Below are 18713 nucleotides of genomic sequence, written 5' to 3'. Positions count from 1 at the left end.
GAACACTTTATAATCATGAGTTAGTATTGAAATAGGCATGTATGAAGCTGGGTCTAATGGATCTTTGCCCTCTTTATGTATTACAGCTACCACTCTTTTCTTCCAGAATGTTGGTACTTCTCCTTCTCCTAAAACACTGTTAAACAAAATATTCCAGATCTTTATCAGTTTTTCCCTTCTAGCTTCCAAACCTCCACAGGAATACCATCTATTCCTGGGGAGGGACTTTCCTGTAGACTGGTTATACATCACAATTTTTATCTAATCTCCTCCTATCCTAACCATTAGTTATTGAGCCTTATCTACCTGTAACCTTAGCATATTTAATTCTTCCATAAATATTTCCATTTGTATCTTTTCTTGATTTCCATATTTATGTGCTTAATACTGACTTTCATAGAATTTCCAAAATATTTCTAACACCGCTACAAAATCTCTTGTTACCTTCCTTGTTATAGATTCCCTAAGCTTGGTGACAGCCCTTTTTACTTTCTGTTGCCTGAGTCATTGTGCTAAACGTTTTTGTGCTCTACTGTTATCAAAAAACAATTGCATAGCAGCAATCTTTCTAAACCCATGCATATTATCAAGATAATCACTTATTTTCTGCTTATCATTCTGCAGTTGACCCTCTTCTTGTTCTTTGAGATTCCCCCTGTTCTGTAATACTTTAACATTTGTCAGTACCTCTAAATAATTATTGTTACTTATTAACCATAGCACCATTTCTTTTATTTCCACCCTAGTTTTAAACTCTACCTTAATTTTATCCCTCTCCCTAGCTCTATTTTCAGAAGGAATCTCTGTCCTCTCTAATAGCTCCTGAATAATCTCCACTACTCATTTCTTAAATGCCTCTGTTTTCAACAGATAGGTGGAAAAGGGCCAGTGTCTCATTTTTATTTCATTACCCTGTGTTTTATTTTAGTTATTATTGGCTATCAAGACCTTCAATTAAATGCACGTTTCTGTGAAATTTAAATTCTGTCAAGCCTAGCCCAGTTTTTATATCTTGGGGAATAATATGTAAATTCACTCTGAACTCCTATTACTGAATTCACATATTCCATGCCAAATATCTTCATAATTTGTTTCAAAAATCTACCCTTATTTGTTATACTTTCCCTTTTGGGGCCCCAGGCACATATTCACTATTGCAAATCACATTCCAATCCCCACCTATAAGTAATATTCCTTGATGAAAACTGATTATTTTTCCCAGAATTTCCGTAAGCTCCATTATAGCAGTTTTAGATGGAATATAAATACATGCCAGTGTAATCCTCCTCCCTTGTCAGTAGCCCCTTAGCACTACAAACTGGCATTATTGTCTTTTTTATCCTCTTCTATCACTATTGGAGCTGGTCTTGCAATTAATATAAGTAGTGCTATTTTCCTTTGTCCCTGGTATTCCACTGAATAACCATCCTTAAAACATTTCTTTATTAAATTCACATATTCAGTTCTTTCTAAGTGTGCCTCCTGTAACATAGTTATTTGCACTCTACATTTTTTAATATAGTTCACTACTCTTTCTTTTTTATGTTTATCCATGAGACTGTTGACATTTAAAAACATTACAGAAAGTAGCATTACGTTAAAAAGTTATTATTCCCACATTTTATGTACAACACCCTTTTTGTTAAATATCTAGTTCCAGCTTTTGTGTTACATGCATATACTGTTTGACACGATGAACGTTTATACAGTTGTTTCTTGTCATATCCATTTGAGGCTATATCATATCTTACAAAACGTTTTGTTTTAGTGAAAGCCTTCAAACAAACACACAAAAATACACTTCCAATACCCCCTGAAACCCTAAAACTTATTAACTTAATACTAACACACAAAACTATATACATCTTCAAATTCCAATGTTTTACCCTCCTAATAGGAGCAAAAGTCCAAAATTGACATCCACATTCACAGACTTGAGTTAACCTAAAGTAAAGGTTAAACACGCTAAGGTGCATGGTGCAGCCTGTGCTTCTACTAAGTGCTAATTGGTTTTGTCTTTTATTTATAGCTCTCCCAGCTGGGAAAACTCCTGAATGCTTTCAGAGAACATGATCTCCTAGCCAATTTCTCTTCTCATTATTTTTCTTCAGCCAATCATTCTCCACCAGACTGTAGCCAGTTTCTCTTTATCAGAATGTCTCCATGGAAACACGAGAACCAGACAGCCAGTTTCTCTTTATCAGATTGTTAAAGTATTGTCAGAACTTATAGGTTCATAGGCTCATGTAGATCGGCTGCAGAATTCCTGCTGGCATACATTTGTTTGCTAGAAAAAGCCTCATAATATTCAGTATTCTTTTTCATGTGCTTGCTTACTCTTAACACTTCTTACTAAATCAATCTAAGGTCCTTAGTCGAGTGATTTCCCCATGCAAGAATGAGAAAAAGCACATTATTTTTTTCTTTTGTTATGCTCTTTTAACCAGTTCTTTTTTCATGCATTGCTTACATTTCTTAAAACTGAACAAGAAGAAAGAGAGAAGGGAGAAAGAAATGAAAAAGCAGCAGTACCATTTTACAATCTCCATAACACTTAAAATAACTGAGAAAACATTACAGCATGCAAAGAAAACCATACACCACAAAAAATATTGCTTTTAAGAAAAACATTTCTTTACTTACAGTTAACTTTCTCCCTCCTCTTCCCCTCCCCAAAGCATTTTTGAACATTAATGACATGAAGTAGGGCATATGCTTTAGAGTCTCCCACAAGTCCAGTAAATTCTGAAAAAGTCCAATATTCCAGATGTTCTTGTTCTGTCATATTTCACACATATAATTATTGCATTATAATCCCATATTAAGTTACTTGTTTCATTACTGTTTATCTCCATCTTCCAAATCCTGTCTTTGCTTCATTTCCAATGTACTCTCGATTCTTCTAGTCAACTCTCATGCTCCCTTCCTTCACTTCAACCAACATTTTACCTTGAAATATTGGAAAAAAAATGTACAGGTACAGTCTCTCTGTGGTCTTTATTACCAGAAGAACAAGAAACAGAATCTCTTTCTGTTTCACAGCTCATTTTTTTGCTGGAGAAACCTTTCTAGTTCCTCCTTACCATTTACTTCATCAAAAAATTATTTTGTCCCTCCAGGTAAGAATACTTTGGAGACAGCTATGTACATCAGTTTGAATCTCACACCTGCATCTCAACATTCTCTGAATAATGGAATAAATTTTCTTCTCTTATGCCTGGTGTACAATGAGTCATCATTCTCCACAAACACTCTGCTGTTTCCCACTTGTAGTACTTTGTCCTTCTGCCACAGTTTTGTCAAAATCAACTCCTTCTGCTGGTAGGATTGCATCTTTACTATTAAAGGTCTAGGTTGCTTTCTCATAGCCAGTTTGGGGCATACACATGATGTGCCCTTTCAACGAACAACTCCTGCTGTGGAATACCAGTCCATTTGCTTATTTTTGCTTTCATAAAATTAATGCAGTCTGTACCTTCCAGTTTCTCTGGTATAGCTAAAAGTCTCAGGCTTTCCCCACATGCTCTGTCCTCTAATTCTTTTATTTTTTGAAACATCTCTTCCTGAGCAGCTTCATATTCAGCCAGCCTTTTCTTCATTTCGACTTCTGATTTTTGCAGCTTTATCAACTCATCTGAATATTTGTTTAAAGCTTCTTCCATTTTTTCCAGGCTTTTGTTGTTTGTGTTGATATACTCCATCAGTATTTAGTTTATTTTAACCAGGTCTGTGTGCAGTTGTCTTATATCTTCCTGTAGGTCACTGGAATTCATGTCTGGAGGTTGCATTTCCATTTGCTGAACAGCTGCAGAATTTTCCCAGTCAGTGTTTCTTCTTCACTTTTTGTAGCTGATTTTTTCCGGGTCCTCTATATTTATTTTTCCTAGCATCCAGGCAGTACACTTACTAGCTAGTTACTGAAATTTACCCATAAACACAAGTCTACTGGCCTTCTTATAGGTTCAAAGGTTCATAGATGTTTACTACACTAACAACCACAAGGGAATTTTTAAGCTTAGTCATGCATCCCAAATCTCTGACAAGCTCTGATACCCTTGATAAGTGTAAGCATGGGCCTGGGAGATGAACGATTTACAGGTTATCTGTGTTCATTAGAGACATAGGTGCCAAACCAGGGATGAATTTCTGGTTTCCTATCCAATTGTCCAAGTTGCACTTGAATTGGGTTAGGGAGGAACTCTTCTTCACATGGACGGGGATCCTGTTCCATAGACGTGGTAGTGTCTGGGATACATTTCTATCTCTCCAGCAGGTCCTATTTATATCACATGCAAGGTTTAAAGAGACAGTCCCAGGGATTTCTTGTTATGATTCAGCCTTTGTTTACATTTCAGGTTTCCCTTTCTGAGCATGATCACTTTTCAGTGAGAGGATGGGGAAGAGTGCCTGAAGGAAGTTTCAAAGGTTTTAGCTAAATACCATCTCAAATTGCAGTTGTACTGACAACAGCTCTCACTGTGAGCCATGCATTAGTTTAATCTGTGAATTTTACCCAATGAGAAAAGTATCCTTTCAGGGGTGTGTTGTCAATATGATAGTTACCAGAGATGGATGACTTCCCAAAGAATACTGTTATGCATTTCTTGATATTTAGTTTTAGTCCATGGCTCTGACACTGATCTCTGCTGAGTTTCTGTTTTCACACTGGGAGAGCTAGAATTAAGCTGTTGCTCACTGCGCAGCCATCTTGGAAGTTCCAGGTACTCTCTTTTTTGACAAAGTTATACAGCTGGTTGTTAAAGCTACATGAGAAATCCGTAATATTGTGGCACATGTCCTGAGAAAGGTAGACAAGATCTTCCAGCCTCCTAAAGATTGGATCTGCTAGATAGAAACTCACAAACCTAACTCAGTTGTTGCTGGGGCAGACATTTAAAAGTCTCATGTGCACCAACCGCCTGCTGTCCAACCTCTAGGTAAGGAATTGAGAGTCATAGGCTTTCCTTATGCTTTTCTTGAGGATGGTAAACTGTCGTTCTCACATTTTTCCACTTTTTCTGATTGTACCCTACTAAGTTTTACTATGTAATACAACTTTTTTGCTTATTGTTACTGTGTATTATGGATATGTAATAATATTTTATTGCTTATTGTTACTGTGTTTATGAAGCTTTTCTCCCCGTGCCTCCACTAAAAATGGGATCCTTGAGCCCGGTGGACCTCCCCGGTAATCAAACTGGAAATAAATAAATATTAGTGTTTCAGTGAGAGCTGGTTGATGAAACAAGTCAAGCACTGGTGGAGTTGCAGAGAGACAGTTTAAGCTTAACTTGCTGTCTCTTATGTTAACTGCGTCATCTCTTGCTAAACTTACCAATTGTCTCACACACAGTTATGTGAATGGTACAACTAGGGCAGCAGGTGCTGGCACAGCTTTTCACCATCACACTTGGATGCAGCTGACAAACTTCATTGAGGACACTGGGATGACCTTTACCAATGCTCGTATTGATTGGTTTGTTCTGTTTAGCCTGTCAGTTAAGAATTACCTGGAGAGGATGAAACAACAGGATAAGACTCTGTCTCGTACTTTTGTTATGTTGTAAGTTCTCCAGTGCACCTCTACAAGAATGCAGTGGAGCCTTTATCAGCTATAGTTTTATTATGGCCAACAGCAGCAAAACAGATATCTGGAAGGAACTATCATGGCTATAGTAGCTTTCATAATGGTCTGCAGCTCAGAAACAGGGGAAGGTAGCAGTCATCTATCCCTTCATATGTATACATGACTGGCCATCAGACAGGACAAGTTAGGAAGGACAGGAGATATTCCGAGGCTATCCAGTTGTGATAAATACCCACCCCACTCTCTGCGTTTGCCAGATGTCTCATCTTGTCAAAAGAGTGTAGGAGGAAAAGAGATAGTAAACCTCATAAAAGAGCCATCCAAGAGTTCCACACACCAGAAAGCATTACTCTATGTTCTTGCAATCATCTAGAAATGCAGAAAACCTCAGACCTATACTCTGTTTGAACAGCTTAAGTGAATTTATCCTTAAAGAAACCTTTTGGATTGTAATAGAGCAGTCCACTCTTCAAAATTTGATGGGAGCAGATTAGATGTACTCTTTCACCACCTAGGACACTTAATTCCAAATGGAAATTGCCAAGGAGTCCACATGGGCACGTCTGAGTTGGCACCAGTTGTTATCAGTTCTGGATCCTTGCTATTCAGTCTCATTGTAGCCTTGACGGTGTTCACGAAATGCATGTCTGGAGTTGTAGTGAGCTAGAGGCTGCAAGGGGGGTGAATGTGTTTCCTTACCTGAACAACATGCTTCCAGCTGCTTCAACATGTGACAGACTGATTTTGGGTTGTGAGTCTCTTCTTCATCTCTTGCAGTCTTTTGCAATTATGGTGAACACAACAAAAACCCAGCAGGATGAGCCTGCATTGGTTGCAAGGGGATAAAGCCTTGACTATGGCCAAGTAGACCTGCATTCAACTAGTAGCTCAGACACTTGACAACTCAGGGAGGGAGGATGGACATGCCATTCTGGAGGTGGGATGGTAGTACCTTCCTGGCTTGCTTTGCTACACCAAAGATAGAGCCTCAGCTGGAGTGTGGAGACTCATAACTATGCAGGAAACCATTGTGAAGAATCTGTAGGCTTGGCCACCAAAAGTTAGTAATGGTAGCTTTTATTAGTGCAAATGGAGGAGCGAACATGCATAGGAGGACAGAGGGACAAAGGCATTCTTTACAGTGGCATGAGTACTCAGCTTAAAACTATGAGGAGGGTTTAGGCCATAAAAATTAAAATGCTGTCATTAATGGTAAGAGCACAGTGTAACCTCGTGGCTGCCTGGATGTCAGTCCCTCCATTATACTGAGTTCTGCATGATAGAGAGAAGGCTTGATGGTTGGCAGACATGGAGCAAAATAATACCAAAAATGTCCCAGCTGGATTCCTGATAGATGCCGAAATGAAGTGGCTGCAATCTAAACACAGCCCTGCAGAACATTTCTTCCCTTAGACAAGATCCTTCCATTACAAACCTGGTACTTCAAACTGTTTATTCTTGAGGATTCACAGCTTACTATGTCTGATAGCACTGGGTCTCATAGCAGCAGTGATATACATGGTTCCCCAGAAAAGATTGCGCAGTGAACTTTCAGTTTTGTTATCCTAATTAGTATATTCTGTGACTCAGCACCACATAAAATTTTCCAGTGCTTGTAAGCTGCATTTGAAATGCTAACTTCACACTTCAAGCCTAACTGTGGGCATTCCATTCCTAGTCTCCACCCCTGTGTGCTTCTGCTATAGGGTGGAGGGGAATTGCAAGGTGTATGCCCACAGACAAGACAGTCTGCAGCTTGGTATTCTAGAAAGGAGAACAGTATTTCTTACACTGCAGACTTTTCAGGACTCGCTGCCTAAAGGTCTTTTAGTCATCCACACTGAAAACATGCAGTGATTTGATATATAAACAAGAAGATGGGAGCTCACTCCTCTCCCCTCTGTTTAGTAGCAGTTACATTATAGGAATAGGCTGTGTCGAGTGTTAAACTTTTTGATTGCTGGTCAAATTCCTTGGTAAGGTAGTTCTCTAGCAATTTGTTTCAGCTGTGGCTTGCTAGTGCCTCGTGTATAGTCCTTCAGCCCTTCATTAGTGTAGAAGCTCTTTCTTCACTGAGGTACAACTTGCTGCAACTTCTTTTGATTCCTGACTAGCACGAAGTGCAGCAACATCTTTTTCCATCATTTCTCCACTGTTGGAATGTTCTGATGATTATCTCATCCAGAAATGGTCTTCATGACTCCTTTATGCTTTCCTCCATTTCATCTCATGAAATTCATACAGAAAGCTGGGCAGAACAATTTCAGTCATTCTCATAGCCCTTTTTTGCCATAGGCATCTGGACAAACCTGTATGTCTATGGTCCTTCAGAACTCCCCTTATTCAACTATCTGGCTAACCTTGCTCACACCTTCACTCTTATCTCTCAACTTCTTAGCACAAGAAATCTGGACAAATCCAAAAATAATAGGGGGGAAAAAGGCCCAAAATCAAGGACAGATTTTAAATATTGTTATTATAAACTTAAAAAGTTGATAAAATAGGTTTTCTGTTAGCATGCTTTTTCTGAAGGCTGTGAAGTCTGAAGCTCAGATGTCTGTCATTATTTAGTGACTCCATTCCTCAATAGTTTGCCAGAAAACTACACATTTTATGAGGAATATACCAAAAATATGAAGCAAAAATCTGGAAATTCTGTAAAACCTAGGATAGTTGAGAGGTATTCACTCACTCCTTGTGTCTAACTGCATGGTTTCTTTAGTTCTAATATTGGTTAACATTTCTGTCAACTTCTTTTGTAAAGAATTCTGGTCAAACTTGAAGTAATAAGGGAAAACATCCAAAATCAGAGACAGTTTTAAATATTACTCTAATTCACTTAAAAAGTTAATAGAACATATTTTATATGAAATTGTGTTTTTGAAAAGTAGAGAATAAGAAATTCTAATGTCTGTCTTTATTGACTAACCATAATCCTTAGTAATTTACCAGAAAAATCAAAAATTTTACAAGAGACGGTAAAAATATGAGACAAAATTAGAGCCATTCTACAAAACTGGGGACATCTTAGAGGTATGTTGGCTAAGGAGTCCTTATATCCTGCCCAGGCATTCCAAATAGTCACCTCTGCTCTGAGAATCCAGTACTTGAAAAATGTACAAGAGTAAATGGATGTATTTTTCTATATGGGATACTTCTTAAGGTTTGAATCCTTTGTCAACTCCAGTACCACCACAGCTAAAGTGTCTCTCTCAGATTGTGTCAAGATTCAGCTATTCTTCAGTTAAGGCACACGTTGCTGCCTTGTCTGAATTTCATCAAAGTTCTAATTCTGTGTCATTGGTGTCTTTGAAAATATATATAAAGCTTTTCTTAGAAGTACTTTGTTATCCTGCTTGCTACCAATGATTCTGTCCCTGTGTGGGATTTGCACTTTGTTTTGGAGATACTCATTTTTGCAGTAATTTTTACAGTTGGGTTAAATCATTCACTATTGCAAACACTGTTTGTATTGGTCATTACTTCAGCATGAAGAGCCCCTGTGTTGCAAGCATTATGTGTCAGTTCTCCATAAACAATTTTCCACAACAATTAAGAGTATCACTGTGAACTTAGCTATCATTTATGACAAATATCAGTCTGTCAGTATGCTTATATTTTTTCTTAATTAATCTGGCAAATATGAATATTTGGTGCATTGTATAGATGTGTACAGACAGCTCAGATGCCATGTGGACAGAACTACGATATCAGGAATGACAGTTGTTTTTCCCTCATCTATAAAGAAATTTGCTTATAAAGTTTATAAAACTAGTTTATTTAGATGGTCAACTGATTGCATTAAATTCTGTTAAGAGAAACACAGTAAATGTTTGCTTTCTATGTCTACAGCTCATTCAGCAAGGGCAATATTTACCTCCCAAGCATTGTTGAAATATGTGTCCTTAATTGATATTTGTGCAGCATATATACAGTCTTCACTGAAATCTTTCACAAGACATTACAGTCTGGATGTGATCTTTACAGCATAATCTTCCTTCACTGCTACAGTTATTTGGGGGGTATATTTCCATGAAGGTGACTACCCAGGATGGTAAGTTTGGAACTGTGCCCTACTGTTGACAAGGAAGGACCTTTTCATATCAGATACAAAAGATACTTACTCATTATAATGACAGATTTGGATGAACAGGTCTGTCCTCAATAACATTTACACCTTCCTTCCCCTTGCCTCATTGCTGACATGATGTAGAGGATGTTAGTGATTAATTTGTTTATTTCTTCTCCATCTTAACATTTCATGACATAACAAAGTTCTGGAGAGAAAGTTAGTTTGAAGAGCATTATGAGTACAATGGAAAGGGCTAGGAGTTTCTGAACGGTTCAGATAATAAGCTAACTAAAGGTGTTCAGCTGGAGTCTTTTGTTGATGAAACAATGAACTTGCTCATCCCAGTCCACCGTTACAGTAAATGCATCATTTTCATTTATCTCAGTATCTGGCACAGTGGCACTGCTACCTGGTCTGAAGTAATTCAGTCCTCAGCCTTAAAGGGTTAAAGTTCAGTAGCTTTTAAATTGTTTATGTAAATGATGGCATGCATCAACAGTGAAAGGCTCATGTTACTGGTCACTCAGCATGGAGATCTGTAGAAAAGATAGTAGCAGAGATTATTGAGTTGAGGAGCTTAAAATTTAGGCTTTTTCTTTGGATTATTAAATTAATGTACTACTGGCTATTTTTTCCAAAAGAGTGAACATGACTAGTGTATCATTGTTTTAAGTTAAAGAACCAAGAACAAAATCAACATCATATAATAGAATGATGGCTGCCTTATAATAGCTGGATCTGGGCCCATGAATGTTGTTGTTGTTGTGTCTTTCGGGTTTTCCTGGTTAGGGGTTGCCACAGCGGAACTCCGGTCCGCTAATGATTGGCAGTAGATTTTTACTTGCCGAGTTGCCGGCTCTGATGCACAACCTTCAGCGAAGGTAAGCCCATTCACGCATGTCTCCACACATCCCATTCACGCATGTCTCCACACAGAAGACGCTCTAGCTGAGAATCGAACAGGACAACGTCTTACTGTGAGGCGACAACGCTACCGCAGCAACACCACCGCAGTCTATCTGTGCCCATGAATAGTATATTTAAATTTGGAATACAATTTTAAGTTTAAATTCCTTAGTACATGCGCAAAGAAACTCTTTGAAAACAAGGGCTGGGATTCATACAGATATGTAGTAGCCTATGCATTGCTAAAACTGAGGGAATTTGTTGTGCAAAGCAACCAAAGCTAATTAGGAATGTAACAAGAAGGGATAATGCAAGCATCCAAGCAAAAGGCTACACAAGAAAGCATATGGGCAGTGGTAACAGCACAGTGCTATAGCAGGATATCAGAGCAGTAATGCTATCATAACTTGGATAGGTGACATGCCTGCCATCATAACAAAATGCTACATCTGTACTTAAAGCAGTATGTGCAGTTCCACATGTTGCCATAGCTTCCAGCACAAACCCTTGGCACACAGCCATCAGTGAGGCAGCTTAGCAGAGCACAGCACCAAACAGGAACAATAGCGTGGGTCTGCACCCCAAAGCGACCAACTTGTTTATCATGTAAATGAGGAGAAAAAGGCATACCTAAAAAGGTAGAAAATGGAGTAGGACAAGAAGAGGAAAGAATGTAAGGGTAAACAATATGGAAGAGATGAAGGGAAGGCAGAGTAATGAGTATTTTTAAGTGGAATGATTCCATTTTACTTATTTAAAAGGAAGGGTATATCTCAGAAGTAATTCAGAATGACTTGGGGTGGGATGGAGGGATAAGAGCATGTAGCAGGTGTGGATACTCAGACACTGAACAGAGACACATATAGAAAGTGGTGATTAACATAAAAAGTTGAGATAGAAAGTGGATGGACAAACACAGACACAGGGTAAATGAGTGGTAATGTGTGCGTGTGTGTGTGGGGGGGGTGAGGCAATGCAAAAGGCAGAGGTAGTGCCAAGGAGGGGAGGAGTAACACTGTGAATGTGATAGGGTTGCTGCTGGCATGCCATGATGCCAGACTACTAGACAAGAGGCAAAATCACCAGGCATTAGACACCTGGATGGCCAGTGTTTGTGCTGGTTACTCCTTTGAAGTTCTGGTGATCAGGGCCCACTGGATCAGAGACTCACCCTTTAGCTCTAAAATGTACTCTATTAATGATGTGGGCTTCCAGCTGCAGGTGAACCACATCAGTCATCAGCCACTGCACCTGGTGCTGTGCTACCTCATTTGTCACCCACTGTCCACCTTCAAAAGAGGAGGCTTCACCTGTGTCCAGAGAGGCTTAAAGAAAAGGTGTCACAGAATCACCTTCAGCAGAGGAGCTTTTACCACCCTTCTTTGATGCAGACACAGTAGACCCTGACGATCCAGCAGCAGCCACAATGGCTTGCTCAGAATGAGACTTGCCATCTCCTCTACTTCAGCTGGACCTGCTTATGGGAAAAACACTAGGATGCAGTTTGGCATTGGTATGAAAATAACAGGACACACAGATGATATGTACAGCATTGCAGTTGTACACTGGAAGGTCAGGCAACCTATACACACCCCACTACCTGGAGGTATGTTCATGCCTTCTATGGCATTCCACTGTATATTAAACACTACTCTTTAGCAGATGTAAATCAAAGGAAGTACTGTTAAGCATAAGTGGACCACACATAACACGGTGGGGGATAAATGGCTAAAAAAAAGTACTTACAGTATATTTCTGAGTGCATCTCCTGAACCCCTTCCTCCCACTGGTAAAGCAGGTAAGGGTGGTGGTGCCTCAGGTCATCACAGTGATGCATGCATTGCTTCTCTGAACATCAGGCAGCACCTATGCCAGGTTGAACTAGACATCATCCATTTTATTAGGGTCATAATACCGCCAAGCAAGTGCTGTTTAAAATCCCTGTGCAAGAACAGGAAATTTCCCCTGTCCCTAGCCAGTCAGTAAGTGGACTTGAAAAACAATATGGCAGACCTCTTTACACAGATGCATGTTGCTGGGTCAAGGTACAATGTAGCTTAGCATCATGGTGTGTTAGCACACACTGCCTGACCTGTTGGATGGGTATAGACCTCACATGCCTCATGCTTAACATAATCAGTGTGCATGACTTGAATTGTAAGTATGACTAGCTCAGTATAAGTGATTCACAAACATCAGTATTATCTGTCTTCATTAGTATTCCCACCATGATAAGTATCCTATGTTAGCAGTATGTAGTGTTAATGTCAGCTTGCGCAAAACACTGAAACATGCAAACAGAATTTATTGGACTGTGAAAGTGCTGTGTATGTGAAGCATTATAGACAGAAGGAAATAGAAGCGACTGGTAGCATAGCTGTTGCATCCCTGCAATGTCTATGGTGCCTGTCAGGGTTAAGAGAGAGTGCAGTTATAGTTGTTTGTGTAAATGAAACAAACATACATATGTAAGAGTTGGCTACACAGGAGTTTTCCACCTCTGACATGGTAAATGCAGTGGTGGCAATAAAGCACACATGCATATAAAATGTGCCTTTGTAGAGGTACCCACACATGTCACATGTATGGCCGCCATACAATCACATGAGCACAGCTATGTATGCCTGTGGAGGGGAACACATTGGCCATAGGTCATTGCATGGGATACTGCGGTGTCACAAAAGCCCTCTGCCGAGCATTTGGCCATGGGGTTGTCATGGCTGTATATACTTGCAGGGTACAGTGCAGTATATGAGGGCAAAATGGTAATTACAAGAAATATTTTGGTGGATACAGTGGAGGAGGCTGTGGACAGTAACACATACATGATATAGACAAGCGCACACACCCACTCGGTGACATGTTTTTGTCTGTAGGTGTGCAGGTATGAGTATGGCCACCCAGAGGAGGCAGCATGACATGCATACTGTCCAAAGGTGGTGCAGACAAGCAGGTCAGAAAGCAGATATGGCAGGGCATAGGGTGGGATGTGAATACCATGGGAGACCATAACAGGTGCTTGCAACGGGTATGAAGGAAAGGTTGCTAGTATGCTGTCCCATGCAAAGTAGAAGGCTTGGGAGATAGAGGTGGACAGGACCAATACAGGGAATGAATCATCAACCTTGAACCAGCTGACAGAGATTGAGGAGTTTTTGGAGTCACTGTCTATGCACGAGACCTGGTCCTTCATATCACGTGAAGTGGGTGCAGGCCTGGCACCTACTACCTGTCTGTCCATAGGTGATATACAAGATTAGTATTCCATTTACTACTGCTATAATATATATGTGCATGAAATGGAGTGGCTATGACTGTTGTTGACCCACACCATTGTAATCATATTTCTCTGCAACTGACTGTCACTTCAGCCATATGTCCACAGTCAAATGTACCACAGGGAAATGTCTTGCTGCCTAAGTGCCTGAACCTGCCTCCTCATGATAACCAAACTAGTTCCTATAGTCCAGCCCTGTCATGCCTAGCCAACACAGTGCACAGTCAGCAGTAACATAGTGAAACTACAGACTCATCACTGAACGATGCAATCCCTGATACTCAACAGCCTTTAAGAGTACAAGATTATTGCATTCACCTACTGTAACCCTACCCCACGTTGTAATGCTGCAGTTGCCTGTCACTGTATCCTCCCATCTGTGCAAATGATGATGACTATACTGTGCCCACCCCATATCCATTGTGGGTTTGCAGATGTCTGATGCACTGTGTGGCCAGATCTTGCAGTATCCTATATAGTCTGAGTGTTTCAACATGCTTCATATTATTCTTTGTAGTTTGCATCATGGGTACTAGTTGTGGATGAGTTGCTGCTTTGCATTTGCTACAATGTATTGTGCCACTCATATCTTGGCTGTGGCTCCGCTCCTCCCTTATTTTCTCTTGTATCTCCTTTCTGTCCTGTTATAGCTGCTGTTTGCTGCTGCTATTTTGTTAGTTATGGCCTGTCCTCATCAGCTTGCACCACCTGTTTATGCAGGATCATGTTGTTTATTCATGGTACACACTACAGATATTTATGAGCCAGTGGCCTGCAGTACACCTGTCCTATCCCTGATAGGTTGCTATAAGGTCCTTGTAGCCTGGATGGTCAACACTACAAATAACTTTGTGTCCACAGGAATGGACATACCATGCATGCCTCTAGATTTTAGTCATGGCTGATACAGTTCAACTAAGTCCCACATTGTATTCCTGTTTAATCTGAAGCAATCAGTGGACTACTGCTCAGTCACATGATGATATGGGAGTGACTGCCTACATTATGCTGGTGGCGATGATGCACAACATTACTAGTACTTGCTGTTTGGGTGGCTACTAACACAAGCTGCTGAGCTACTGTTGTTGCTATGACTAATAAGGGTTCTGTTATGTACTCTAAAAACCATGGCACTCAAACTGCAGAGTGCAGGCATCCAGCACACCATTTATTATATCTCTGAATCGCTCTGCCATGCTAGCTTTTTGCACCGGCATGTTCAGTGTTGTTCATTTGCATGTCATTATTAGCCCATTTGCATGTTCTATAATTCACACAGATTCGATAATTGCACTTTCATTCGACTGTCCAGATTTTCACAGAAGGTCCAGATTTTTCCTCATATTTTTGGTCTGTTCCTTATAAAATTTGTGGATTTCAGACAAATCATTGAGGATTGAAGTCACTAATTAATTACATACATTTGAGTTTCAAACTTCATATCCTTTAAAACATGCATGCTAACACAAATCTGGTTATTTTAACAACTTTCTAATTTTATAAGAGCAATATTTAAAATCTGTCCATATTTGTGGGCTGCTGTCTCCCCATTATTTTAGGCTTTGTCCAGATTTCTTGCACTAAGGGGTTGAGAGGTACAGTGGATATAAAAAATGTACACACCCCTGTTAAAATGCCAGGGGTTTGTGATATAAAAAAATGGGACCACAATAAATCATTTCAAAACTTTTCCCACCTTTAATTTCACCTATAACCTGTAGAATTCAATTGAAAAACAAAAAATCTGTTAGGGAAAAAATATAAAAAATAAAAAACGTACAGTAAGCTAGTTGCATAAGTGTGCACACCCTTAAACTAATACTTTGTTGAAGCACCTTTTGATTTAATTACAGCATTCTGTCTTTTTGAGTAGGAGTCTATCAGCATGGCACATCTTGACTTGGCAATATTTGCCCACTCTTCCTTGCAAAAGCACTCTAAATCTGTCAGATTGCAAGAACATCTCTTGTGCACAGCCCTATTCTGATCACCCCACAGGTTTTCTATTAGATTTAGGTCTGGACTCTGGCTGGGCCATTCCAAAACTTTAATTGTCTTTTGGTGAAGCCATTCTTTTGTTGATTTGAATGTATGCTTGGGGTCATTGTTGTGTTGAAATGTGAACTTCCTCTTCATCTTCAGCTTTCTAGCAGACACCTGAAGGATTTGGGCCAAAAGTGACCGATATTTTGAACTGTTCATAATTCCCTCCACCTTAACTAAAGCCCCAGTTCCAGCTGAAGAAAAGCAACCAAAGCACGATACTGCCACCACCATGCTTCACCGTGGGGATGGTGTTCTTTTGGTGATGCAAAGTGTTGTTTTTGCACCAAATGCACTTTTTAGAATTGTGGCCAAAAAGTTCAACCTTAGTCTCATCAGACCATTGCACATTTTCCTACATGCTTTTGGGAGACGTGTATTGTTTTGCAAATTTTAGCCGGGCCTGGAGGTTTCTCCGTGTAAGAAAAGGATTCCGTCTTGCAACCCTACCCCATAGCCCAGACATATACAGGAGATTGTTGTCAAATGTAGTACACAACCAATACTTGCCAGAAATTCCTGCACCTCCTTCACTGTTGCTGTAGGTCTCTTGGCAGCTTCCCTAACCAGTTTTCGTCTTGTCTTTTCATCAATTTTGGAGGGATGTCCAGTTCTTTGCAATATCACTGTTGTCCCATATTTTCTCCACTTTTTGATGATTGTCTTCACTGTGTTCCATGGTATACCCAATGCTGTGGAAATTTTTTTGTACCCTTCTCCTGACTGATACCTTTCAACAATAAGATCCTTTTGATGCTTTATAAGTTCTCTGTGAACCATGGCTTTTGCTATAGCAGGCAACTGAGTAAATGTCAGGAAAATCCTACCAGGACAGCTGAATTTTATTTGGGGTTAATCATAGTCTTTTTAATTGATGGCAGATGAGTACCCAGTTAGACTGAATGTTGTAATTATATCAAAAGGTGCTTCAACAAAGTATTAGTTTAAGAGTGTGCACACTTATGCAACCAGCTTATTGTACATTTTTTATTTTTTCCCCTAACAGATTTTTTTTTTTGTTTTTCAATTGAATTGTACATGTTATAGGTCACATTCAAGGTGGGAAAAGGTTTGAAATGATTTATTGTGGTCTCATTTTTTATATCACAAAAACTGGCATATCAGCAGGGGTGTTTACACATTTTACATCCACTGTATGTTCAAAGGCTGTCTTTTAATTGCTTGCACCCTCTGCTTGGCCAGTACCCATGCTGTTTTGCACTGCACATTTTGAACCCTCTCAATCACTCCTTCCCTATATTTTTGCATTTAGTAAGGCAATTAAAAAAACAGATGGTTCCTAGAACACTAAATAAAATGAGAGATCATTTAAATTGTTATGCAGTAGGTCTGAAGAATGAAGATTTAGGATATAGGATTCAAAATATCAGACATGAAACTTGAGTAACAGTGTAAGAGGCATTAATTTGGATGATAAGAGACTGCATGAAAATTGTTGCTAGCAGATGCTTAAACTAAACATGGCTTTAAATAAAGCTGTGATAGATGTAAGTGAAAAGTAATTATTAGGGAAAGAAAATGTGAAGATTAAAAAGGAGAACAAGGGTGCAACTGCTCTAAAAGAAAGAATAGTATTACCTAATGGTTGTGTACTACATGTGACAACAATTTCTGCCACTGGCATCAATGCTTCTGTAATATGCATTTAAAGGGCCGTATTACCTACCTACCTAATACAGTTCATAGTTTATGAGTTTTTTTATGTTGCTTCATAAAGATCTGTCTTTTATTTTCACTCTCTAATATACCAGTTGCCTCAGTTTCTTTTTATTTTAATTTATTTTTTCAGAAACACTTGGTCAGTTTAAAGTAATGAAAAGCTCTGGAAATCCTCCGCATATTACTGAAATCCTTTTGATTAGGAATGAAGAGATGCTGCCATGTCACATAATGGAAAAGTACTGGAAGTTCTACATGGAATGTGAAGAATTCGATTTCATTATTTAAGTTATCACATAAATGCATGCTTGGTATTAAACGACTGTAATCAGTGTAACGCTTTCTGTATGTTAAGACTGATTCTGTCTTCTGTATTTACAAGTATTTGCATTCTCTGTATTTAAACTTGTGAATTGAAGGCAAAAAATAGATAACATTCTTTAGTGCTTAAGCTCAGTATTTTGTTATCTTCATTTTATGCTGAAGTTCATCTTTAACACACAGTTCACAGACTATATTCCTTCAAAAGAGCTTCAAGACCAGTATTGTTGTGTTGTGCAGTTCTTAAATCTAATATGTCAAAATGCCTGTAGAAAGCTGTTTTCATTTTCTGCACAATTATTATGTATGCGCGCCATATCTTCTTCTTTGTCTTTCGGTTTTCCCGGTTAGGGGTCGCCACAGCAGAACTCTGGTCCGTTAATGATTAGCAGTAGATTTTCACGAATGCCGAGGTGCCAGCTCGACGTTCACCCTTCATTGAAGGCATACCCATTTATACATGTCTTTCGAACGCACACCCAACTGCAGGGAGGACATACAGACTCCACACAGAAGGCGCTCCCCGCACTCTAGCCGAGAATCGAACAGGAGATACTCTTGCAATGAGGCAACAATGCTACCGCTGCACCACTGCGGATTCATGTATACATGTACTAATTTCATAATAATACCATCTAACCCTGAAAATATATTATTTCAGTAATATGTTCTTTGTTCCTAGTTGATATATTTGGACTTTTTCCTTGATCAGTTACATTATTTTTAGGAAGGTTGTACTTGGCATAACTTTTTAAGAACAGATGTGCAGCAAAGAACTGTAATGGTACCATACCTCTTGACCAGTTCTCATTTTCATGGAAATCTCT

At 39.3% G+C, this 18713-nt stretch overlaps 1 protein-coding gene across 1 annotated transcript in view; it reads left to right on the top strand.

Annotated features, from left to right (window-relative positions):
- Positions 1-17986, top strand: part of ANKRD31 (ankyrin repeat domain 31) — a 313751-nt gene extending 295765 nt beyond the window's left edge. The window contains exon 3 of the mRNA XM_044063955.1: positions 17696-17986. Within this exon, the coding sequence (XP_043919890.1) occupies positions 17696-17853 (158 nt within the window). The 3' untranslated portion in view covers positions 17854-17986. The remainder of the gene's footprint in view (positions 1-17695) is intronic.
- The last annotated feature ends 727 nt before the right edge of the window (positions 17987-18713 follow it).

The sequence above is a fragment of the Protopterus annectens genome, chromosome 2.part2 (assembly GCF_019279795.1).
Source record: "Protopterus annectens isolate FY-2018-M chromosome 2.part2, PAN1.0, whole genome shotgun sequence".
Lineage (NCBI taxonomy): Eukaryota > Metazoa > Chordata > Ceratodontiformes > Protopteridae > Protopterus > Protopterus annectens.
The sequence above is the reverse complement of the archived record's forward strand: the minus strand, read 5'-3'. Positions and strand labels throughout refer to the sequence as shown.